This window comes from Athene noctua, chromosome 5 (assembly GCF_965140245.1).
Source record: "Athene noctua chromosome 5, bAthNoc1.hap1.1, whole genome shotgun sequence".
NCBI classification, from domain to species: Eukaryota; Metazoa; Chordata; class Aves; order Strigiformes; family Strigidae; genus Athene; species Athene noctua.
Window position 1 is genome coordinate 25,539,770 of NC_134041.1, and position 26,018 is coordinate 25,565,787.

The following is a 26,018-nucleotide window of genomic DNA, read 5'->3' on the forward strand; positions in this document are numbered from 1 at the left end:
CCATGATGTGTGTTGTATTAAGTGTTTGTAACCAAACTTCACTTTAAAATAGAAATTAAAAAACCCCCAAAACTTTAAAATCCTTTCATACACATACATATATTGCTGCAGGATATCTGTCCACAAGACATGGAATTAAGACATGCTCCTTCTGGGAAAGATTTTTTTTAAAAGGAAAAATACATGACTAGGTGAGGATGCCTTGGTGGCTACTAAGTAGCTGAAGTGGCAGCATGCACTGCATTTGCCACCCTCTAAATTAACACCAATCCAAAGCATAAAACAATCACATGATCATAAGAAAAATGCAATCCAAACCTGCTATGACCCAAAATGCAATATTCTTGCCTCAATCTATGGTGAGATAGCATGCAATGAACAGCAAACCTGGAATGAATATTAGGCTTTTAAGTACTACTGTAACTAAAATAGGGTTGAAGTAATTGCAAATACTCAAGATTCATTAAGAACTGTCAAGACTGGAGAAAACTGAAGAAATGCAAAATTCATTTATCAAAAGGAAAGAAACAGCTGATCAGTTTTCACTATCATCAAACATAAGATAATGCAGTATAAAGAAAAATAATAGAAAGCATAATTTTTTTTCCTTCCAAATTAAGTTTGTTTCAAAACTTGTTATAAATTAACTGTAGAAACAGACATACCTGCAGACAGATCTTTAAAAATATTAAGCTCCTACATGAGATAAATGAAGTTCCAAAATAAAGGAGCCAGACTGCAGTATTAGCCATGCAGATATAATCTCAGAGACATTGATCCTGATGTACCTCAAGCACCAAACTTAGCAAAAGTGAGGCAGTCAGGAGAAGTAGTTATACATCACCTTTTGGAGCAAGCTTTGTAAAGCTCACAGACAATACCATCCTTGGAAAGTCTATCTGTTTACTACACAAAAGACTTAAGTAAGCTCCCCTTCTGAACTGAGCTACTCCTTTTTCTCAACATCATAACTGTATTTTCCCTAACCTCGGAGAGGTTAACAATCTATTCCACAACTGGGGATGGATCCTCTGCTGCAGATCTTCAGAGTGTCCAGAAGAGCTAAATTAGCTATGCTATTTCTCTGCAGGATTTACTAAGCTTGCATTTGCCTCTTCACTCATGCTTGCTGCACACATACAGGACAAGGGCATACTGCACACCTTCAGAGGCAGGCAAAGAAACAACGCAGGTTGCTCTTCCAAATACCTCATTTTATTGCACTGATATCTTGTGAAAGATTTAATAAAGCTTCTATAGATCTCAAACTTCAGGAAAAACAGATAATCTGAGGGGGGAATTTGCTAAATATTTGTCACCATGCTGTCCTAGAGGGTTCAAAAATTGAGAAACATGTTCATAGATAGCTCCCCCTTAAATCCATGCATGAGCATACGTGTTTTTGAACAACGACACATTATTGAGGTATGCCTATGAAACAAAGTGAACAATCCCATGTGTTCTTTACAGCCAGATATATGCTTATATACTTTGCATTTAGCATAGGACATAACACTAAAGATCAATATTTATATGTTTAGTACCTATAATGGCTTCTTATTTGCACTACAGAAAGCAAGCAAGAATCTTAAGTGAAATTATACATGGAGCTATTTATTACAGGTAAAATGTTTCGTGTACACACTTAGAATACCTCAAATATGGTGTAGATAAAATAGAATGAGAAATTGAAGCGCTCTGGGGACAAGATGGAAGGAGGCAGTCACAGGAAAAGATTTCTATCCTATGGAAAATGTCTTTTTTTTTTTTTGCCTGCATATTTGAGAGACTCAAGTATTCTCTTATTTCCTCTGCCTCACTTGTCTACAAGATGACAAGTGATGCCCAGATACTTTGGCATATCATATTGCATTGTGTCATTCCACCACCTGCCAATGCCAGTGGCCTATCAAACCTGAGAAATCAAAAGAAGCAATTTGTTAGAAACCGGGAAAAGAAAAAAAAAAAATTAAAAATACACATTTTAGGCAAAAATAGAAACAGACATTTTGTATTAGTAAATAGACCATGAAATACTGATCTACAAAATAAGCAAGCATGAGTAATTTAAGTATCAATCTCATAGGCAGATGCAAGGATTTAAAGGCATTTCAGAATTCGTGTATCAATATCCAACAGAAAAAATACAGTTCTGCAAAACACTGCTGCTCTTTATACCTTCCTTTATGGGCGGCAGATCTCGTGATGAAAGAAAAGCTAAAGAAAAAAATCTATAAGTTTTAATCAAAAAATATTATGGAACGATAAGCAAACATGCAGTTATCTTTGCTGGCAACAATAAAAGAAAGTATCACCGGTTTTTTAAAGTATCACCGTCTGGATCCTCATTTGTTCTTAAAGTTTAGTGCTGAATCAGAGAGAAGTATATTTGTCATACAACCACAGAAAAGTCGTTCATTTTTATACAGTCCACATCAATCAACAAAATTGCCTTAAAAAAAAAAAAAATCACTATTTGCTTTGCTCTGCAGTGAATATTAATGGACAAAATATAGATGGAGAAAACAGTAATTTTACCAGTACTAGCCAAATTACAGCAATCACTTCAAAAGATGCTAGCCTTTGGGTGTTTTGTTACTTGCAATGCTGCACAAGTACTCTTAATAAGAGTGTTTGCTTAAGACCTAACCCCATGCTATACTCCAGCGCTACTTGAGATCTCCACTCAGACAAATTTTTTCCATCAAAATCCTGCATACTGTGGCCTCTCAATTTTCCCAATAGCTGTCATGTGCAAATTATGTTTTGTAATGCATCCTTTGTGATCCACATAAGTAACACAAAGCCTGTTCAGAGACTCCTAGTCCAACTTCTGCATAACTGGGACTTGTAGCAAAGTAGTTCGCAATGTTACCAGATTCTCAGAAAGGAAAGGAAATTTAATGTCCCACTAGGGAGATGGGGAAAGAAACCACAAAAAGCAATCTCATCCTCAAATCACAGCAGAAGTACATGAGAAAGCAAGCACAAAATTACTAGAAGAATAAGGGGTACAAGGTTACCAAGCCAGATGCTGTGACAAGGGTGTAACTTTGAAAGGAAAGATTCTCAAAGCACAGAAGAATCACAGAATGGAGCAAAGCTAAGAGGTAAAAGGCAGAACTGAGAGCTAAGCATGGTGTGAAATGCAGGATCCCACAGAAATTGGGAATGCTAAAAAAAGGCCAGAAGCACTGTAGGAACTGGCTACACTCCAGAAAAAGAGCAGAAACCAGAGCTACAAATATACAAGAGGAGGGCTGAAGTTGCATGGTGCTCCACTAGGACTCCTGCTCACTTACACAATTTGCTGTGAAGTATTCTGCCTGGGAACATAGTCTGGTACACAATGGAAACCCTTATTGTGCAAGTTGCATGGAAAAATAAAATGGAAACACAGACATAATTAGAGCCAACCTGTACACTTGGGGTCATTAAGGTAGGAAGTGTGTCATGTTTTTCCATACTGAGCAGCAGATCAGGCTTTTCAATAGCACTCAAGGGATTTTTCAGATATCCAGTTTAAAAGCATCTAGGATACGCACATCCATGTAATAAATGCTCAGTACATGTAAATAATCAAGTCTCTTTACAGTGTCCAAAGGTGAGCATCCATACAGTTCAACAGAATAGATCTTCCTATGCCATACATCTTGTAAGACTTTCAGCTAGTTTAAAAACACAAAAGAGACACTACCATGACAGAAATAATTCTTGCTCCATTCTTCCTTAACTATCATGAAAAATAATTTGACTGCCATGAGCAAGCATGGGCAGAGGTACTCAGGAAGCATATAGGTCCAAAGCAATAACTTATTGTGGTTTTTAATAGAGTCCTGGATAAAGAAAGTTCTTGCACAAGTGGGTACTACAGCCATTAACTAACTCCTATAAAGACAACTCTGTACTAGATACACTCACTCATTTTGGTAAGACTCACAGTACCCAGCGCACAAATGAGTTGAGCACAATGAAGGAGGCCACAGTATCAGTCATTCAGTAACAAATGCTAGCACACATGCAAGTCAGCCTTAAGTCACTAAGCCAACACTTCCTTGCTTGTAACACAGCATATCACAGCCGGGTCAGAGTGGTTAGAGGCTGCACAAGCAAGTACTTGCCATAGGGTGAGTTCATACCATAGCCTCCCCCACAAGGGCTCCTTCGGGGTCAACATCCTTGCAGGCAAACAGTAACACTGCCAGTACAGATGGTCTAGTCTAATGTACCTTAATATATCTGGGCAGACTAAGATCAGAAATACCACTTTTACACACTAAACAAAATACTACACACATCAGAATAGCCAAAGATGCAATGTTAGTTCGTGCAATCATCATCTGCTAGAATTTGATACTGGGCTGCTTTGTTGTTTTGGTTTTTTTTTTTTAAATAATCAAAAAAAAGTAGCCCCAAGACTAGAACAATATGCTTGTCATATGACAATTATATTAATCAATTTCAAATGAGGCATGTATATGTTACCTATTTATGTCCTGTACCAGAGCAAAAATGATTCTGATATAGCTCCAGCAGTGTGTGTTCATTGTAGGGCACAAGTAAATTATTTTAAGGGAATAATACATCTCCAAGGACATTTTCATGGATTAAATGTCAGGAATGAAATATTGCATTTCAACTTAGTTAGGACCTTAAAGAATGAAAATAAAGACAATTATTGAGAGGTCTGAAGAACACTATTGATTTCTCTGCAATTCCAACTCTGAGTCACTTTATGCAGTCAAACAAAAAGAACTTCTATTTCATGTTTTCATTACATGAAATTATGAAGTTATGTAAAGACGTAACGCTGACCATATTTTAAGTTATGAGAGAACTGCAGAATATCCAATTTAGAAGGGAGTTGTGTTTTAGGACTGCATTTTAAGCACATAATTTTACACTCAATTACTGTGAAATAAATTACAGTTATGATCTACAGTTCTATTTGCAGTAACTTGATGGTCCTATACAAAGTAAGAAATTAAAAATCAGTAGGACATAAAAAGGCCGAATTCCACCAAGAGCCCCATAACGGAGGTAGAAGTTACACATTTAGAAGGTACTTTGCTACAGGGAAATGACTGCCAGCATTCCAAATCAACATGCGAGGCAACTTACTGCTAAAGTTTGTTTAATTAGACGACAGGCTGTACTCAATTCAGAGAATATTCTTACATAGATGCATCACTTAGTTACAATGGGATTCTGATCAGGATTATGGCATTTGGGTACTACTCTAATAACAGATTAAAATTTCTTACAGAAAAGAATCATTAATTTCAAAATACACACAAAATTTTCATAGCACACCACATTAGAATACTTAAGTTGTCTTTATAAAAGCTTGTGGCAGTTTTTAGAGCTATCAATGCTGTTTAAAGAAAACATTCAAGACTGAAAACAACAATAAATGGGAAGAATATGGTATCTATGAAAAGTTGTATGTTCCATTTTATGGATACTACTTGACCGTCATCTGTTTCTATCCATTTGGGACCACTGTTATCAACTTGTGCACTCCCAGAAAATTAAAAATAAAGCAATTTCCAAATAAAATATAGCTTTATAAACAGATTGCTTAGCATCATAAACATTTGATTACTAAACTGGTAGAACATTTTTTTTTTAAATAAAGTATTATACCTCATAACCTTTTTGTATCATAACAGCTTTAAAGGATGACAACTTTCCAAATACTGCATTGCTTGAGTCTCACAAAGTCTTCTTGGGATTTGTGACATTGTGAGGGATGGCCAAATGTTACAGCAACAAAATGCCAACAACAGATAAGGGTCAGCTGTGTGATCCTTTTCCCTTCTAGCTGGAGCTGACAATTCACATTGAACTGCCCACTGCTTCTAAAAACTCCAGCAAGTGGGTCATTTCTTCCAATTGGTTATCCCCAGAGAGAAGTAAGAGATGGGGGAGGAAATACTGTGGCCCAGAGGCCCTGTGCCGGCTGTTGGATCAATGGCCAGTGTCAGCAGGCTTCTATTTAATGATGCTCAAACCAGCGCCAGCCTTGCTAACGGCCACACTTACCACTGATATCCACACTCAGGAAATGGGGTTCTGGAAAGACCAAATAATTGCCTCATTTTGCAGTATGTGGATTTTTTTTTTTTAAAGGTATACACCTCACATTTTATGTTCATAGAATCAATCCTTAGATTTTAACAAAGAAAACACGTTCACATTCACAACCGTGCAATGTGACAGTCAATGGCAGCTAGTAGCAATTACATCTAGGCGACTACAGATCAACTTCCAAACATTCACTGTAAAGAACACAGTGCTTTGTAAGCCTTGCTAAGTATATATAAAAAATGCATATAAAGTTATTATTCCATACATATGGAACATTTTTTAATGATTATTTTAAGGCGAGAAGTATTTGGCAAATAAACCAGAAGTCATCCAAACATAACAATCAACAACAAAAACACACCACAGGAAAAAAAAAAAAAAGAAAACCAAAACCGAACAACAAGACAGGGCAACCCTTGTCCTATTTCTGCTATTATCCAAGAACTAAGTCATCTCCACATCCATGTAAGCTCTGGAGTGGAACAACTAAATTACAGAAACAAGATGACTCTACATTGCTCTTCAAATTACTGACTACTGTTATTACTGGATATTTCATGCAAACTACCTATAAAAATTCTCCCACCCAAGAGGGGATTTTTCAGCCAAACTGCATTTCAGCCCCTAAACACTCAGTACAGATCTCTCAGCTAAAGGAAAAGTGACATAGAGCCTTTCCTTTGAATTCAGCCTAGTGCATACCGCAGCTGGACACCCCCGTATTTCCAAAGCCTATCACAGAGGCCACAGCATTAAAAAAACTCTCCACAGTAATAACATCTTAAGACCCCTTTCTTCCCTGCAAACTCATTAAAACTTGTTAAGGTAGTCCTGAGAAAGCTGTCTTATGTCTGTCTGACAGAGCTTCTGCCCTGAGGGAATTCCCTTCCAGCTACAAGTGGATGCATTACAGCTGCTCAGACTGGACTCAAACAAGAAGTCCTTCCTTGGGGGTTGCAATCAGTGCAACTGCATTTGGCTCTTCCTACACTTCTGAAAACAAACTTTTAATTCCTCCTATCCAGTGAGGAAAAGTATAGCAGGAAGAATTTTAGTCCTAACAGATCACAGCATGGAGAAATCATACTCTAAAACAATTGTTTTAGAATAAGCAACAAAAATTATTACTGCTAAGAATGTGTATTGAATCCTGCAAAATTGTAGTATTTTGTAATATCTTACCTTGTAAGATATTCTTCCACAAGAATAAAAGCTCTGAACCATTTGCAACTTTTTTTTTTTTTTTAATCTTTTAAATTATATTATGTCACTACAAATAAATGAAAATCAGAAGAAATTCTACCATGGGGAACTTGATGGACATCAGAGATGTGTGTTTACAGTGTACCTCTAACTTTCCTGATTCCCAGCATCAGCATATCTGACCTACATGGTTGCTGCTGGGAGGCAAGAGAACAGAGCAGCATGTGCAGCTCCACCCCATGCCAGTACCTGCTTGGAAGCAAACGCTACACACGGTCACCAACCAAAGGCACATGCCGTCACCACACCCCCTCTGCACTAAAGCGGACTGAGGCAGACAAAGGACCCCAGCTGCCAGACAGCTGTGATACTCCACGAGCAGGTCTAAGGAAACACATGCCTTGTAAAAGCTCCAGTACAAAAATGATATACAGCCACCATCATCTTGCCAGATTGATAACTGTTAAATGATATTTTATAAGATCAAGAAATTATTCCTGGTTTAAGGAAATTGTCTCATAGGACTAAATTTCTGTTGGATTTGGAACTGAATCTACTTGTCATATTCTTTTTTTGCTTCCAAGAAGTTTGTGGTCAGAAGTTTCAGATTTTGAGTTCTCATTTAACACATGGGAAAATTTACCAAAACCAACCACTACTCTGAAAACTACCTCCCCCTCCCCAGTCATTTTCCTCCTCAAATCTCAGTTTTAATAAATCTCTCTAGGCAAGTTTCCACCATTACAAGAGCATTTAAAAGCAGAGTTCCCATAACCATCAGTTATTCTGATGCATGTTAGCTTCCTTCCCATCCCATCCCCAGCGGTAAGCTACCTTCCTCAAGGCAGGCTCCAGAAGACAGAAATGCAGTTATGTTCAGGATCCTGAATTGTCTGCTTCATCATGATGGGCAGTGCTGTGCTGTGCCAGGAAACATCTAATAGATTTAAAAGGTAACAACTGCAAACATCCAGACCATAAACATCATAGAACTTTTAAATCAAGTTTTACTGCCAAAACTTTTATTTTACACTCAAGTAGTAAATGAATATAGTGTACATGTCATACAGGATGCAAAAGTACTACATGAACATATTTATTTGTTTGCAGCAACAGTTTCAGAAAATAAAACATTGCAAGTTCTCTATTTGTTTCAGTATTTGACATATTTTGCAATATAAAGAACATTTGAGGAGTGGCAGGAGAACAAACAACAGCCATAATTTGTAACTGAGGAGTTTCTGACTGAACATAAGGAAAACAAGGGTTACAGTGAAGCTAAGCACTGGAGCATGCTGCCCAGAGAAGCTGCACAACCTCTATCCCTAGAGGTTTTCAAGATCCAACTAGCTGAAGCACTGAGCCTTGGTCTGAACTCAGCATTGACTCTGCTCTCAGCAGGAGGTTGGACTAGAGAACTCTCTCAAGGTCCTTTCCAACCTGAATGATTCTACAATTTGATTCAAGCACAAACTGCAGCCAAATACAAATAAGTAAATGTTTTCCTTTTTTCCCCTCTCCCAATAAAATCTTACCAGAAAATGCAATACTCATCTTTAATGATCATCTTTACAACAGTCAAGCATGACCAAAAATCAAACAACCAGCAAATGAAGTGTACAGAAGAGTACCAACTCCATAGTAAAAGGCAAGCTAAGAGTCTTTGCATGATTTAAAATTTTCTTTGTAACAACAAACACACATTTTTAATGCCAAGTGTGTAAAGAGCAATAAACAACTGTGTAATAAATGCCAAAGACCTTTCTAGTAATTTTTAATGGGAGATTTCCTATTCACACTGAGAAAGGACACCATAGGAACATAAGCAAGGTAACATCAACATTTTAGTTTCCAAGTTTCTATTAGCCCTCAATACACTGGCAGTACCATGCCCCCATCAAGTGCCCCAGGGAAGCCAGAGAATGAGGAGCTAGGAGGTGGAGAGGAAACAGGGAACCCCAAGACATCTCTACTCTATCTTGGGGACCATTTCTATCCAGTTTGAGACCTCTTTTCTATTGCTAGGATTTAAATGCAAAGCAAGTGGAACTATCAGGAAGGACTCAATGCACCTAATTTCTTTATTTCCATATGAACAGAAGATTTCAATTAGACAAAAGCTCTCCACCGATCATTAAGGCAGCTGTAGAAGAAGAAATGAACTAATGGTATGACATGATACAAACTGGCAACAAAGAACAAACATAAAACCTGAAAAATACTAAAAGTCTGGTTTGTGCCAACAAGCAACTGATCCTCTAGAAAAGAATTATTCTGGTGCAAATAAACAGTGATTAAATGTGTGTATATCTACAGACACCAAACTGAATCTGACATTCAGCTCTACATCCTACAGTTCCAAAACTCCAAACTTTAATTTTATAAAGAATTTTGCTTCTTAATCTCAACATACATACAAGGTTAACTGTGAGAAGTCAAAGGTCAGACAATTTGATCAACAGTGAATCTCTGCAAACATGCAGTCTTCCAAATCTGAAAGTCCGCTGAAACTGTGAAGTCAGATAGTGCACCTAATACAGAAAACCATGCAGTCCACCATGCAGGCAGATCCGATTTGGTTTTAAATTAGGGTAGTCTGGATAGAGAAGTAATATGGCACAGTTCTAAACCTACAGAACAAATAAACATTTCACTGTCAATAAGAACTTGCAATTCTGCTGCAAGTATACAAGCTACCTTGTTTGCATCTGGCTCAACTGTATCTACACTAGCCTGCAGTGTAATAGAAAATACCTTCAGGTGGGCAAGATACAGAGGGCAGCAAGTAAGAGAAGCCAGTGTAAGGCTGGGATGATAACAACGAGGAGCATTGCACCTAACACTCTGGATCCAGCCAGTGAAGCTCTTAAGTACATTCTTATTTCAAGCAATGGTAAAAGCACCAAAATCAAGTTGCTAATAAACAAGAAAACAACTGTTAGCTGTGTGTTAGCTGAAACAAGACAAGTCAAAGTTACATACAGTGAATACAAAGAAAAGAAGGGCAGAAACTTTGAAGTGGTAGAAAAAATAAATCAAGGCCCAAATTCAAGAACTTCTGAAACACTTGAAGAAACAGAATCTACTCCAGTTCTACAGTCCTGAAATAAGACCAAATTTGTTGGACTTAAGTCTCTTAAAAACACAAAGTAAGTAATAATTTGGTGGAGTTCCTTCTTTAACACATGAAACAGCTAAAGCCCAATGACAGGAGTTTAGTCCTATCATTTTTGATACTCTGAAGGGAGAAAAGATGTCAAAATGACACAGAGGCTAATACAGTGAAGATAAAAGATCAAAAAGAACACATACAGTGGAGAGGACTGGAATCTGATACTAACTTTGAGACATCTGATATTGCAGGCATGAGAGAAGTATCAGAGATACAAAAATTGTGGCCCTGGAAAATAGGCAAGCAAAATTGTCAGGGATGCTAGAAAATAGTCTAGAGGGAGTTAGGAACAAAAATCAGATCTTTGAATCTGAACAGGTCTGAGACTGGCTGGATACTCAAGGAATCATCTGGAGATAGAACTATGGGAGAATCAAACTGGGGAAGGAAGCACTGGATTTTTGGTGCATTCAAATTAAAGTGTAAAGTCAAAAACTTGAAAACAAACTGGAGTAAGGATTTTCAGGTACATGAAATTAGGGAATGACAATCAGAAAATCAGAGAATAAAGAGCAAAAGAGAACCAGATAGGATGACAGGTGCAATCACCTTCAAGACAAAGAAAACAGAAACTTTGTTGCTAATGAAGGAAACGAGCGGAGGATTTAAAGATGAAGTAATTCAGTGAAAGGAAAGGTATAAAAGATGCAGAAGTAAAAGGGGCAAACCTGGACAGTTAAGAGGCAGAGAAACTCAGTTCAGAAACAGATTCTGAGAAAGAACAACAATTTTGAAAAGGATCTTGTCACACAAAAATCAGGACTGGTTTTGAAGATACATTTTGTATCAAGAATGAATGGTGAAATGCACATCAAATCTGCAAGCAAACTCAACAGGAAAAAAAAAAGGTGGAATAAAAGTGATTAAAAATTCCATTTGGTAAGAGAATTATAAGGCAAAGCCGAGTCCAAAGCTGTGTTCTGTTGATATACTCTTCAGCAATATTCTAAAAGGCAGGAATGGAAATTAAGAAATTACAAGAAAAAAAATGTCTGGGGAAAGGAATGGAGACAGGGCAATATGAGAAGCAACCCAAGAAACCACATATAGAGAAGGACAGAGATGAAAATAAAGACAAGTCAGTCAAAGGAAGTGAGGCCAGTGAAGGAAGGAGGCAGCTGAGAAGAGTAAAGGAGTCAGAAAGGTTAATAGACTGGAGATCCCAAAAGGAGTGAGTGACAGGGTAGAGGAGAAAGAAAGACAGATAAGCTGAAAGAGAGCAGGTAGTGATCAGAGAAAGGGAATTTAGAAATGAGAGATAATAAAGTGAACAGTATTTAGTAAAGACAAGGTCATGGGAATGATTGAGGCAATGAGAAAAATCTGTCTAAAACTGAAAATCAAAGGCATCAGGATGGAAAAACAGAATGAAGAACAATGGCGTTTAGTTATCGGGGCTAAAAACAATATGGCTTGCCCATGGTGAGGGATAAAATTTGAGAAGACAGAAAAAGGTTGAGTTTAGCAAAGTCACAAAGAAAGAAGCAAACTAATGACCACTAGGACCACTAGACACAGAGGACTTCAAATTAAGACAACAGTAGAGCAGACAACAGGACAGATGAAGCAGCAGCAAGTAGAAGATAGGAATATTAGGACCTCAGAAGTGCATATGAAAGGGAAACTATTTTTAAAAGACATCAACTGAAGAACAAGGTTCAGGGAAGGGAGTAAAGTTTGAAGAAGAACCTTAAAAACCTATATTGAGTCATGTTCAGAAATATAAGTAGCACCCCACTGGGTACGCCCAGCATCTGTATTTCCCTCCTTGGGTAATCTTGGCATAAAGGTTTAGACATTCACTTAGACCAAATCAGAGATCAGAAATTCAGAAGACTAGCATTGTCACTGGCTAAACGATGTGGGAATATGGCAGGGTTGGAAAAACTTGTGACAGTTAAAGAAGTATTAAAAATGATGGAAAGGCAGTGATTTGAACTCTGCTATCCAGCACCTTTACTTCCAGATTAAATTCTCCAAAAAACAAGACCTGAAGGCCTTCACTGATGCTCCTTCACATCAACCTCCTGTTCCTAGCTCAAATACCTGACGCAGCATTCGCCACCAGCATTCAGATTCAGCCATTAAGATTCTCATCTTGCTGCTGAACAGTGAAAACTGAGATTAAGTGGACAGATTGTTAAAAAATGAACATCACTGCGATTTTGGGTCCTATTCAGAGGTATCAGAGAACCACTGGCATAAGTTGCCTTTCTCCATTTCCAAGCCTCTGTCAAGAATTTCACTCTATGGCTGTCTTAATCATGAGCATGAATAAAACACCAGCCTTCTTAGGCACTTCTAATACTGTATTTCATCTTAAGGTATATTGACATGTTTTTAAAGTTTCTGCTCATTACAAAAAGACGACATACTTCTATTGCCTGCTTGTACAATTGGTAGTTGGATCATTAGAGTGTAACAGAAGATAGGGGAAAAAACCATATTATGCCTTGCTACCAAACCAGTAACACAAAAAGTATAAAAAGTGAGCTAAGCACATTTCTATATAACCTACTGATAACTATTTATTTATGTGTGTATACAAGGTTCACTCAAAATTACTGAAATTACATAAAAAACAGCCTACCTATAAATAAGAGCTCAAAGGACTAGGGCCATAATTGGAGCTCTTCATTATTTTTATGTTTTTCAGATATTTTCATATGGTTTGAAAATAATTTTAGATTTTAAAAAAAATTTTAGATAAAGACACTTTTGGGGATTAATTATTAATATATCTGATGTAGTATTTCTAGATAAATTTTTGACAAATAATACAAAAGGTTTTTTTCCAGTGTACTTGTCTTCTGTTACAGTCAAGAAAACTCACCTATAATCAACTACTGGAAGCAGTAAACTGTCCACAAGATAGGCAACATCTACTGTAACATATATAAATATATATATCTGTAACAAGAAAAGTTTGAAAAAATATCATAGAAACACTGTAATTTTTAGATGATAGTCAATATTTGTATGTTTCATTTCTATTAGACTACTGCACAGCAGAGGAGCTTTCAAGACAAGACAAAGATTTTATGCAATGTCATTCAAAGCACAAAGTTCACTCATGAAGCAAGTTAATACTGTGGCATTACTGAAATAAAAGGAGGAGCTAGTCAGACATTCTGGTTAAAAATGTAACACATTCTCTTTAAAGAAAATAAACACATAATGCCATAGCTTAAATAAATAGCGCCAAGTGTCACCATTATCAATGTAAGAAAACCAGAATGATGTATTATAAAAGAAAATATTTTATAAGCGTATAGCATGCATCGGAGTGTTATAACAGGCTTATTTTCATATATTACCAGGTGCTTTACTTAGGGGATAGATTCTACAATCCCCAGTGCTATAAGTAGCTCTATTAACGCATACGGGCTTATTAATTTTGAAGTTTGGTACCAGACTCATCTGTACCATTCATTTTACATATTTTAAAACAAGAACAACTATTTCTTTTCTCAGCATAAGATTTAATAATAAACACTAAAAAAAACCAATAAAAAATTTAAATGCTTAAGTATGCACATTTGCTAACTCTTAACTCATGATTTCTTTACTCAATGTATCCTTCCAGACAGGAGGGGGGAAAAAAAAATAAATTATTGGTTTCTTTCAAGAGAAGTTCAGTACTCGATGCATAATAGCCTGACTGTGTTGGGTTTTCTCCAGTGATTTTTAAATGTTCTAGTACATTTTAGGAAAAAAATGGTTCAAGTACTTGTGCATATTAGGGCTAATCCTGGCAGTCAAACAAGTATTGTGCTGCCTTTTCCCATACAAACCATTTCATTCCAAGACATATGAACTATTGTTATAGAACATAACCATCATTTTTAAAATTCAATAAACAGATAATGAAGACAAATCTAGAGGCTGTTAGACACAAACAAGGTTTCTCAAATACTTCCTCCCTAGAAACTGTTCCACTGAAGTCCTACAAGATTAAGTATACACAGAAGCTAGAAGAAAAACTAAGGATTCATCCTACAAAAATCTAGACACAAAACCAAAAAATATGTAGTAAGATAAGCTGGTGATCTGGCACATACTATTTAAAAACTGTATTTTGCAAAACAGTTTTCACGGTATTTGTAGTTTTAAAAAATACAAAACCAGAAAACCCCCTTGACCTAGCTTGAACATTTCATCCAGAAACCCCACAGCTGGATTTTTATTCTCTGAGCATTACATCAAATCAAAAATTAAAGCTACACAGAGAAACAAACAAACAAAAAAATAATCTGAGTGTGCAAGGAACTGACTGCATCTAGAACCTCTATGAGTATGTACATACCGCTGCTTTTATTTGAGCTAACTTCTTTTTACCCACATACAGAAAAAGATTTAACTGACCATAACAGCTTCTTAGCAATACCACTGGTAATGTTTTGACAGTTCTGTATAAAAAGTTCAGTCTTGAAACTCAAGAAATTTCAGTCCATTCTCCATTTTTACCACATTTAAAAATGAGACACCTTCCTTCCTTAACAATAAAAATATTATTTAAGCATACCCAAAAAGGCACTAAGGTCTAACAAAATTATTCTGAATTTCCTTTTCTTCAACTAATAAAGCATTTGTAAGACATTTTGTATATATATTTATTTACCAAATGAAGGAGTAGCAACTTACTCTTAAACATAAAAGCTAAAATTTACTTTTGCTAAATATAAAACTAATTCTCAGGATACAGTATACAAAATCAGGTATTCATGAAGAACACATTTTGTGTTATACTGCACTGTTATAGCTTTTCCGAAAGGTTTCTGTATTTAAAAAAAAAAAAAAAATAATTACCACAAGGTCATTCAATTCTTTTAAACACAGAAATCTACAAACAGTGACATATACATCAACAGTTGGAAAGTTGTAACTTAAAGATCGCATCTTTTAATCAGACCTTCTCATAAATGCCTGCCTCAAAGGAACCCTATTTGCTACAACAAGCATCTGCATGGTTTTAAGACTTAACTATGCAGACTCCTATTGCCCCAGGGCAGCACAAGTCTATTGAAAATGATCAGAGTGCAGAATAAACACCTTAAATTTTCCCAGAAAACCTCCACCAAATGTTTTATGTGCATTATGACAGAATAATAAAAAAAAGGGATGTTACAAAAACTTCAGCATGACGATTTTTTATGAAACTATTTCCCATCACATTTAGCAAGCAGAGAACTAATCCTATTGCCTGTCTACTCTTGACTGCAAACTACAATTCAATATAAAATACAACAACTTTCTATAATAATTATGTTCCTCTTAGAAGAAAGAGTAAAATAAAGTTAACTGTGCTGACTCATACTTTCCATAAATTACTAAAAAGGTGAAAGATTCAGACATTTTGCTTCTGGATAATAAGCCTAATATCTGTATCATGTGCAAAAGTGCAACTGTGTTTTAGAACTGAGGCCCAACTGAGTTTTTGTTATTAAAGAAAATATACTTGAGCCCACTTAACATCGAAAACAGTGGTTCTCGGTATCTTTTAAAGTTATGCTTTACATATTTAAACCTGTTTTACAACTGCAAGTTAGTAAAAAATACAAAATATAGACATAAACTGAAAATAACAAAGCTTGTATATAAATTGGTTTACAATTCAAAGCACAACAGTAAGCTTCAAATAATTACATTTCTGTAACACACAAGGAGGTGGGATGATTTATTTAAAATACTTGGTTATTTCTGCTCTTTTCTTCATGATCTGATGTCTGTTTAGCTGCTTGCAGTGTGTGCGTGCATACGTTTCGCTACATCATAGACATAGGTTATGTCTGGTCGCTTCTCTGGATCCGGGTTGATGCACATATTAACTAATTGTCGCAGCTAGGAAAGGAAAATAACATGACAGGATCGTTGGCTTTCTTACAAATAGTATTTGTGTATTATCAAATTCAAATTAGTAAGACTGGCAAAAATTAGCCAAACAGCAACTCTGCATTAACACACACCCTCCCTCTCTTGACACACTGCACACTGTTCTATGCAAGCATACATGCAATGTACTCCCATGATTTTTACATTTTGTACTGTTGTCCAGGAAAATGATGAACAAATTTAAGTTCTAATGCTTTTAACATATAACTTTAGATATGGATTTAGTCCCATTACACATCATTTAAATTAAAAATTCTTGTGCTTTTGGAGGGCTATGCCTGCAAATCCCAGAAGGCTGACAGTAGCACAGAGAGAAGGTAAATCGGGACAGCTTACCTGTTCACTTCTGATACAAGAGTTAGCCAGCAATAAATGGCACTGCTGCATGACAGGTTCCCACAAACAAAAGGCAGAGATTCTCCTTATAACACAGTTAACCTGCAGAACCTCCTGCTGCTAGAAGGTACCAATACCCATGCACTAAGGAAGCAATTTAACAAATTAAACCCACCGAGAGCTATTTAATATAAAGACTCCACCTTTGACTGAGGAAATTTGTGAACTTAGAACTGGAAGCTGGGAAATTATTTTTGGGAAGTATCACATTATTCTGGCCCTGTTACTCCACTTGCCCACTATTGAAGACATGATATTGGATTAAATAACTTTTGGTTTATGTTGTTGTATCTGCTTTTAGGATTAAACCCTTGATTTTTTTCTTTATGTTCAAATATGTCCACGGGAGCCTCTACCTGGAAATAAACAAATCAGTGTATGACTAGAAATCCCCACGTTTCCACAAACACCATAATTTACTGGGTCTTCTGTAGCGCACATACTCAGCAGAAGCAACCCCAAAGAGCTTCCACACCACTCAGATACTTCTCACCGCCTTCACAAACTGACAGAACAGTTGCAGGGTCTCCTTTCTCCTCTGATATGCCTAAGAACTTATAATGTTAGAACTTAATATATTGTCTGGATAACCTTCTGATGGGGCATCTATTTTAAAATTGTGCGCATCTCAAGCATTTTTCAGTGCTTCATGAGGACTTGCTAAAATGTTTATCATCCTTTGCAAAAGCAATTTAACCAACTCTGAAGCTCTTCCTTTATGCTTTTATTAGCTTTGCTAAATCCTCCTGTATCTCCTTATAGCGAGGGGGCAGGGGGGATATGAGGGGCACGACAGAAAAACACCTTGTTCCACCCTTCTATGGCAGTATGTCAAATTTGGTTCAGTCTCCCCCCCAGTACTATTAGTTATGATTACTAAAAAAAAAATCTGCAATTACGGCAACTAACACAAAGTGATCTCATCACCATGATTATTCAAAAGTAACATGGACTGCATATTCAAACCTGCCATCACAGAGTTTTCTTCCTGCTTTTTATAAAAGACCAAGAAGGATTTTAAACTACAAGTATACTCCTTTCACAGATTAATTTAAATGCATGGGAATAGGAAATCAAAAAGTTAAGAAACACTGCATGCCACTATTTAAAACTTTGTCCATTAGCTGTTGCAGAAACATTGCAATTTGTATAGAATGTACACATTTTTCATATTTAACAATCCAAAAACTATGTCACTAGACTTTCACCTTCTTAAGCAAGAAGAGCTTAATATTTAAAAATAAGATCATTAATTCTGAAGATAGTGGTCAGATTGCTGTATTAAAAAAACCATCAAAATAATCTGTAACAGACTTGCTATTTGAATCTTAAATATGCTAAGTATAATTTGACTAATAGAGTTATAAAAGCCATCATATTGCTTCTGGCAACCAATAAATAAAATACAATACCACTGACAGGAGAAACTATTAGCCTGTAATAACTCCCAAACATTTAGAGAATAGAATGTTGGAAATTATGAACTACTGTAAGAAATAATAATAGCCAACATGTAATAGAAATATGCAAAGAAAACAATCTCCTGTAGAAGCAGGTGAGAGACAGTGTAAGCAACAGGCACAAAGTATTAGCAGAGATGAGCAGCTTGCTATGCCACACCTCGGACAGCCTGCAGGAAAAACAGGAAAGACTGAAGAACATCCCAAAACCTCAAGCCTGAAGTTAGACGCAAATAAGTAAACATTTTGTAAAGAGAACACAAGTGTAATTTATCTGCAGAATACTACACCGAATCTTGTACGCATACATTTATCTTTCTCTGTGAAGACTTCCATTTGTTCAATAGAACTACATACAGTAAATAAAGCCTTAGTAAAAGACCTTGAAGGAGTGAAACCTATAAAGCTATCAACAGAAGGGAAACAGAGTATTCTTTTTCCTGTTTTTACCAGATGTATATCAATAACTTTACTGTAGGCAGAACAGCAGAAGTAGATCTTCAGGAAATTTACCTGTGAAAAGCATGAGAAGCTTTGTTTACCTCCAGTAGGCTACTTCATGTCTTTTCAATCCTGGCTTGCAGATAACACTGATTTTTATTTTTTTTTTTCTAAACTGAACTTTATCATCTAAAAATCAATTTCAGACTCAAAGTGTTAAGTCATTAAACAGGAAGCCTTCCTTCAGAGTTACTCTGTTACCTGTTACAGTATAATTCCAAGCTTCAATAAAATGGCTTCATTGCTTAGAAAGTAACTGTAGCAAAATGGCATCATTACTCAAAAGTACATGTAGAGCTTTAGGTCCTATTAATTCCTGTACGTACACTTGCAAAAGCCATTCACCCACATGGTGTCTTGATGGGTGGCTTTTTGTAGCTTCTTATTTTTTACTGTAACCAAAATGTAGGTACTAATTGTTAGGATGCAAGAAAGGATCTACAAAAATATGTTCACAGTAACAGTCACTGAATCAGTTTACTCAAATTCTCTTCCCAACATAGTGCAAGTGGTGAGCTCAATTAGTGACAAACCTTCACTATTACTGTAACAAAACAAATCACGGAACCATAGACCTCGCTTGGCTATGAGTCTTAACATTTAAATGTTGGTCATTCCTATTACTGGAAAATTTCTTTCCCCCTCCCCAGGCCAGAATCTCAGTTGTAAGGCAGGAATGCTCAGCTGAGTATGCTTGTGACACTGCACAACGATAGTGCAGACTCCTGAGTAATTTCAAAATTTTTGAGCCTTGTTATTGAAGAGCAACCTTTGGGAGAAGGTGAAATAATTTTGCTATACAGGAGGAAAACAGTTACGTAGGAAGACAGACTTTCAGGACTGAAACTGAGACCATGCTGGATGCTAATACTTGGTTATAGCACTATTCCTTCTAACTCCTACAGGGATATCCATTTCAATAAACCTGAAATCTGCTTGTCAACCCCTCTAGTATTAATAAAATTTCCAATGTAGCAGAAGAGCCCAACAGTACCATGGGAAGAGGTACTGCGATTCTGAAGTCAGACTACCATTAGAGACAGAGTAATTTTTTACTATCCATCACAGACTGGCCAACAGGCAGAGCAAACTTATGAGTGAGCTGGAGGGACCTCCTGTTGCATTCCCAAGCTGCAAACTTCTTTGGCTGCTTATTGTTCTTAACCTCCTCTGTGCACTTAGCACAATGACTGTCTTTAGCCTGGAGCTTACCCTGACATTGGAGCAGTGGGACACACTTTCTTTAACTTCAGCAGGTTTTTCAGCTATGAAATAAATAGTTATCACTCAAGTCAGGAGGAGGGGAAAAAGACAGAAATATGACAGGCAAGTACTCTGCATTGTTAGCTAGTTTAAGAAGATAAATTTTCACATAGGAAATTCTGGATGAGGAAAAAAACCACAAAACAATTCTTACTCTGAATAGGACACATTCTTGAAGTCCTTTCTTGGTGTTGTTCTCAAGAACTTCTGCTGGCAACTAACTCTACCACTGTGGACCTGCTGGCTCATTCAGCCTTCACCTCTGAGTAGGAGGTTGGCTGTCGACTTTAGAAATGCACCTCATTCAAAAGGAAGATTTAAAAACTCCATTTATCATTAAGTCAACATGATACTAGTATTGGCTGTTGAGATTTTAAGAGTATTGATCGGGAGTGGCAAGGGAGCCTCATCTTTGAATTCCCTAAAGCCGAACAGCTTCCAGCAAATGCTGAGTACTCACCCTGAACAGCAGACTTTCTTAAAGAATATTCAAAAATTAAGATAACCAAAGTTGTTAAACATTTGAAAATCTTGGCCTGTGACTCTACTGCTGAAGCAATAGTTTGTGAAAATGCATCATAGGCTATTAGGATTTCTAATCAAAAAATCCTATCCATCTGTCCATCTATCTTAAGGTGCATCTTTCTGTCACACTTATCTGATGACACAGATGCCATACATTACTAACAGGTTGGTCTTACAGAGAGTTCAAAATTTAGAAGTGTCACATCTTAAAACTCATTAAAATTTACTTACAAAAAGTTTCTCTAAAAAGCACTTGTCTTGTATTTTTTAATGTAAGTATTTACACTCCTATATCAGAGGATGCAGAGATCAACATTCAGTGAAATCTAACTTTCAGAAAATTCTTTGTTATAAAATGGGTTTTACTGGTCAGTGAACCCTGTTCTTCACTGCTCACTGAGTGTGCTTCCAACCTGGTTAAAGGTTTGACACCTAGATTTCTCATGCAGGTGAAACATTTAGGACAGTATCCCAATATGACAGATAACACTTATTTGTTTCTGGGTTTTTTTCAGTTCATGCCAGCACAGTATTTTTTCATACAAGTAAAAAAAAAAGGTCTGGTTTTGGTGCAATGACTAACAAACATTATCTATTTTTCCATGTACTTTAGTGAAGACACAAGTCTTTATATCAGAATATAAAAACATTCCCATTACGGTATCCATAGTTGATTACTTAAGTATTTTAAGTATATTACTGTAAGTATTTTCATACTTATGACAGCTCTGATTCTCTCATTATCTTTTACAGTAACGTATATGTATTTCGCAAATAACTGGTTTATCCAAGGTACAGAAGTACATGTCTGCTTTGAAATAAAGAAAACATGTTGTGCTTTGCATTTGTTTTCAACACTAGAAACTATACAGATCTAAGTAAAAGGTGGAATCTCTTTCCCCATCCAAACTTTAAGACCTTCTATCTGGGCCAGACTTTGATATTTGCCCCTTGGCTGGGAATCCGCATATCCAACTTCACACTTAGCTGCAGTGAAGTAGCCCTGCAGGCAGGCCAACTTCAACGAACCACTAGTGGTATCATCATTAAAATCCTGCTGAAGGTCACCATGGAAACCGCCTGCTGAGGCTTCGCTGCTGCACTCGGCATCTCCTAATCAGCTACCATGTGAAATGCAAATTCAGACAGTCTGAAAATTAGTCAAGAAGAATAGAGGATGAGGATGCAGATATGTGAAATATTCATGCGCTTCATGGAAAAAGGAAGACAGCATGAATGACACAACAAAGAACGGCCCCTGACATTCTTGCTATCATTTTGCATTATTGTTCACACCCTACCGTATTTCTAGGCCTCCAGTTCTGAAGTTGGTTATATGAACTGCCATATTTATAGTCTACAATAAATAATAATTAAAAATGGCCAAGATAAAATGACTAATTGGAAAACCCACGAAAAAGCATAGTGTATAAACTGCACAATAGATCATTATTTCATCCTTTGTAACATCACTGAATTATCTTTTCAAGTCCAGATTGTTTCATAAAAGGGGAAAAATTGTCATTATAAACACAAAACAAAAGACTGGGCAGCAATCTTTTATTAGTAGTCCAATCACTGTCTTTGAACACAAAAAAACTTCAGGTTCAGAATTACAACTCCTACTCTATAAATGAAATTGCACAACACTATGTTTATTAAAAGTATTTCAGTGCTTGTGTTTATTTGTGTTTTCAAAGTAATCTTTAATTCATGTATGCTGAATTCAATTAGAATTGGTTACTAATACGTGTTCTTTGGTTTACAGCTTCTATCAGTTTGCCCTGTTCTTTTCAAAGTGGGAAAGTATTTCAAAACTAGCATCTCAGAACATTCACAAGCAAGCATTTATATTTTTTCATTCAGTTACACTAAGAAAAATATTTATTCAGTTTCTTTTCATTTTAGAGCTTAAGAAAGCAAGTACCCCTCCTTAAATGAATTAATGACAGTAAGGAACGGGTTACCTCTCAGCTTAAAACAAATACTGCTGTGATATGCATGGGTATAATGTTCAAATTCAATTATATTATGTCTGCCTATATTTCTCTGAAATTTACTGTTAGCGTTGTCAAGAACCACTCTTTCTTGCAAGAGAACTGCTGTTCAATTGTATTGAACAGCACATCATAGTTTTACAATGCAGTCAAATGGGAACAAAACAATTCATTTTTACTAGTGAGTTACATTATATCTAGTTTAATGCAAGCCCCTTGAGAAACAAGACTAGTGCACTAATTTACTGTACAACATAAACTTGTATAGTTGTGCTTTTAGAAAAGCATACTATAGATGTATGACTCAATCCCATTCTGGCATGTAGAACATATCATCGTGCATTCTGGGAAAGCATTTTGTCATACTTGAAAGCAAGCTCAATGAAATTAAGAATCTTAACAGTATGAGGTTTTCATCGTTAATCCACCCCAATTTAAAATCGTATCAGAGACTTGTTTTGACAGGAACATTTGAGCAGGTTCAACAAGCAAACACTTACGGGCATAATCTGCAAATAACATAAAATCACACAAGTTCATTTACTTCCCTGGAAGTGTGCCAGCTTTACACAAACTGAGGATCTAGCCCATGAAAAGGAAAATTACTTACTTCCTCTGAATAGTGATCTGAAGGGAGAGGTGGGTAGTCACACTGTTCTATCTTCTTGCATAGGGAGTACAAGTTCATTTTATCACCATAAAAGGGACTCTGCAGTGCAGCCATCTGTTTAAAGAAAATGTAGTTTTCTTTTGTGTTTTTAAGTAAACTTGTTTCATCATAAAATCTGTAATACTAACAAATCAAACATGATTTTTAACAACTTCTGATTTCCTGCTTACAAGTATCACAGTGCTAAAAAGTGAAGTTCCAAAACTGTTACTCTAACCAGAGGGTGTACTTATTCTATGTTGTACAGTCGTACCTGTCATACTGCAGTATAAGGATTGAATTGTATATCATTAGAGTTTTATTAATCAAGTATGAGGACAAAATTAATAGTTTCTCATACTGCTGTGAGCGCGGAGGGTCCTTGCACCACAAGGAAAACTCAAAACCCACAATGTAATTTTCCTCTGAAGACCTTCTGGAAGAAAACATGTCATTTATTTGAAAACATAACCTGATCTAAAGCAATATTGTATGCTGAAAATGGTGGATATCAGTAGTAGGTTTTGTAACCTTCCATAGCTATTACACTAGACTGATACAGCTGCTTTTTTTTAAAATCAAGAAAACTAAAGTTAACATCTATACTTCAAAAAAAACCCAAACACAGAAACTTTGTAATTCAGTATGTTATCCAAAAATACTTCTAAAAACAAGTATCCCAAATGTCATCGGAAGTGTAGAACTGGCACCCATTACTGACTGCAATTTACAATTGTAATACAAAAATAAGAATATTAGAGAGCACTTATATAAATGATCAGCTTAAAATCAGCATTAGTAAACCTACACTTTATTTCCAGACTGTTACAACTTGACATTTAAGGTGGAAACAAATGTTACGGTTAGCAGGATTACAAATTTAAAAATTCATTTAAAATCTCTCCACTCTGTTCAAAGCCTTCTAAGTCTTTGAACCGCAGCAGCACGAATGCTGCTTTGAGTGCAGCGCTGCCCCAAAGTCAGTCACCCTTTTCTACATGTGCTAATAAGTTTGATTTTGGAAGGACAATGTGTACATTCCCCAGACAGGCAGAGTGTGTGTGAAACACGCTAGTCCATGCTGTGCTACTCAGTGAGCTTCAGCAGGGACAGGACAAGCTGAAAATGGCTCTCATCTGTCTTGTGGTCTTCCAGATAGCAGTTTAACTCTTTCATGACTAAGCACCGATAGTGCTGAGGGAAAAAATGCATGAAGAAAATTACTAAAATTCTCTTACATTTACTTTCTATATGATAAAAATGATCTCATATAGTTCAGTACTTTTTCATATTATCTTCAAGTAATAATAAATCATTTTAAAGCTCCCAAAACAAATACCATACTACAGTTCTAACCTATAGTCCTCCGAAAAATTCTCTTACTATATTACCAAAATAATGTTTGTTTTTGGATTTGCATGACATTGTCTCTTACCTTAAAAAGAATGTTAAAAATGCAAGATAAAGACCAAAAAAAAATAAGAAAAAAAAAATCAACTGCAGGGTCTCTACGCATGCAGAAATTCTAAATAAATGTACAGATACTTATTTTCGTACTCTAGGTGTTCATTAAAAAGTACTTTTGTTTGAACGCTGCGGAGTGTTAAAAAAATTCTGAATGTCCCCTAAGGAGTTAAAACAGGAATACTATATTTTCATGCATCTCCTGCTTTGACAGATGAAAAATGTCAACTGTCCTGTTTTTATTTTCAAGCTTTTGCACTATTCATCTGGTTCATTAGTGCATCTCGCTGCTGCCCCTGACAGCTGCTCGCCCTCTCCTCCCAGCAGCTGAATTTTTCAGGCTAATTTGATCCTCCACACTGAGACGATCGCTAGAATGATTGACTTGCTCCCTGACCTCCAGGGTCTGACTTTCCTGATTAGTATTCTGGGGGTGTCTGAGGGACGAAAGCCCACTGTCTGTCTTCGGGGCTGGTGGCAGCTCTCTCTCTCTCTCTTTTTTTTTTTTTTCTTTTTTTTTTTTTTTTTGAACTGTAAGCCACCAACCTACAACCCTGTAAGGATGCAATTGCTACGCTGAACAATAAAAGGAAATGTGTAAGACCTACTTTTCCATGTAAAGGTCCATGTAGCAAAAGCACAGCATCTTGATTTTAATTAGTAAAGTCTACTTTGTTGCATATCAATTAAAACTCCAGTGGTAGTGTTTTTGAGGTTACAGAAATACCGGGGGCTCTAAAAAAAAATCAGACTTTAAAATATACATTTAAAAATCTTGTGGGTCACACAGTTAGCACTGAGTAATGGACTGTAATACACGTAAAAAATAGTAATTTTTAAAAACATACATCACAACAAATTAGCCTAAACTTAAAATTAAAAATGACCGAAAAGACTTTAGCAGCAATTAGGCATTTATTGAGAAGTGATATACATGCCACAGATTTTCTCCAATTAAGCTGGAGAGAATCCAGATCACATATGAGCACATATCAACATGAAATCAATATAATAAAACATGCTAAAATGCATGCAATAGATATATCACAAGACACCCAGCACAAAACTGCACGGATAATAAAAATACCATGCATTAGTCCACACGTCTTGAAGGGGCTTAAGTAACCACTTTCAAGTAATTGAAAAAGAGAAAAACGCTAAGCATGTATTTTGAGTTCACTATACCTAAAATTTCAAAACTGCATCTCAATGATCAACAACAAAACACACCCCTTTCCCCCACCCCCCCCAAACCCACCCACACAAAAGGAATAAAACACCACAAACATCTGGTATGTTGTAGAATTAACTAAATGGGATAAATGCACCTCTAAAAAAGGTAAAAGCTATAGTTGAAGACACGGCCATATACTACAGCTATATATTATATATCAACAATAAGTATC

The 26,018-nt window shown here is 36.3% G+C and overlaps 1 protein-coding gene across 1 annotated transcript in view; it reads right to left on the reverse strand.

Moving 5' to 3' along the window:
* Nucleotides 1-8,282: 8,282 nt before the first annotated feature.
* Nucleotides 8,283-26,018, reverse strand: part of NEK7 (NIMA related kinase 7) — a 76,242-nt gene continuing 58,506 nt past the window's right edge. The window contains exons 8-9 of the mRNA XM_074907416.1: nucleotides 23,110-23,284; nucleotides 8,283-16,306 (exon numbers count right to left, since the gene is read on the reverse strand). Coding sequence (XP_074763517.1) covers nucleotides 16,196-16,306; nucleotides 23,110-23,284 — 286 coding nt within the window. The 3' untranslated portion in view covers nucleotides 8,283-16,195. The remainder of the gene's footprint in view (nucleotides 16,307-23,109; nucleotides 23,285-26,018) is intronic.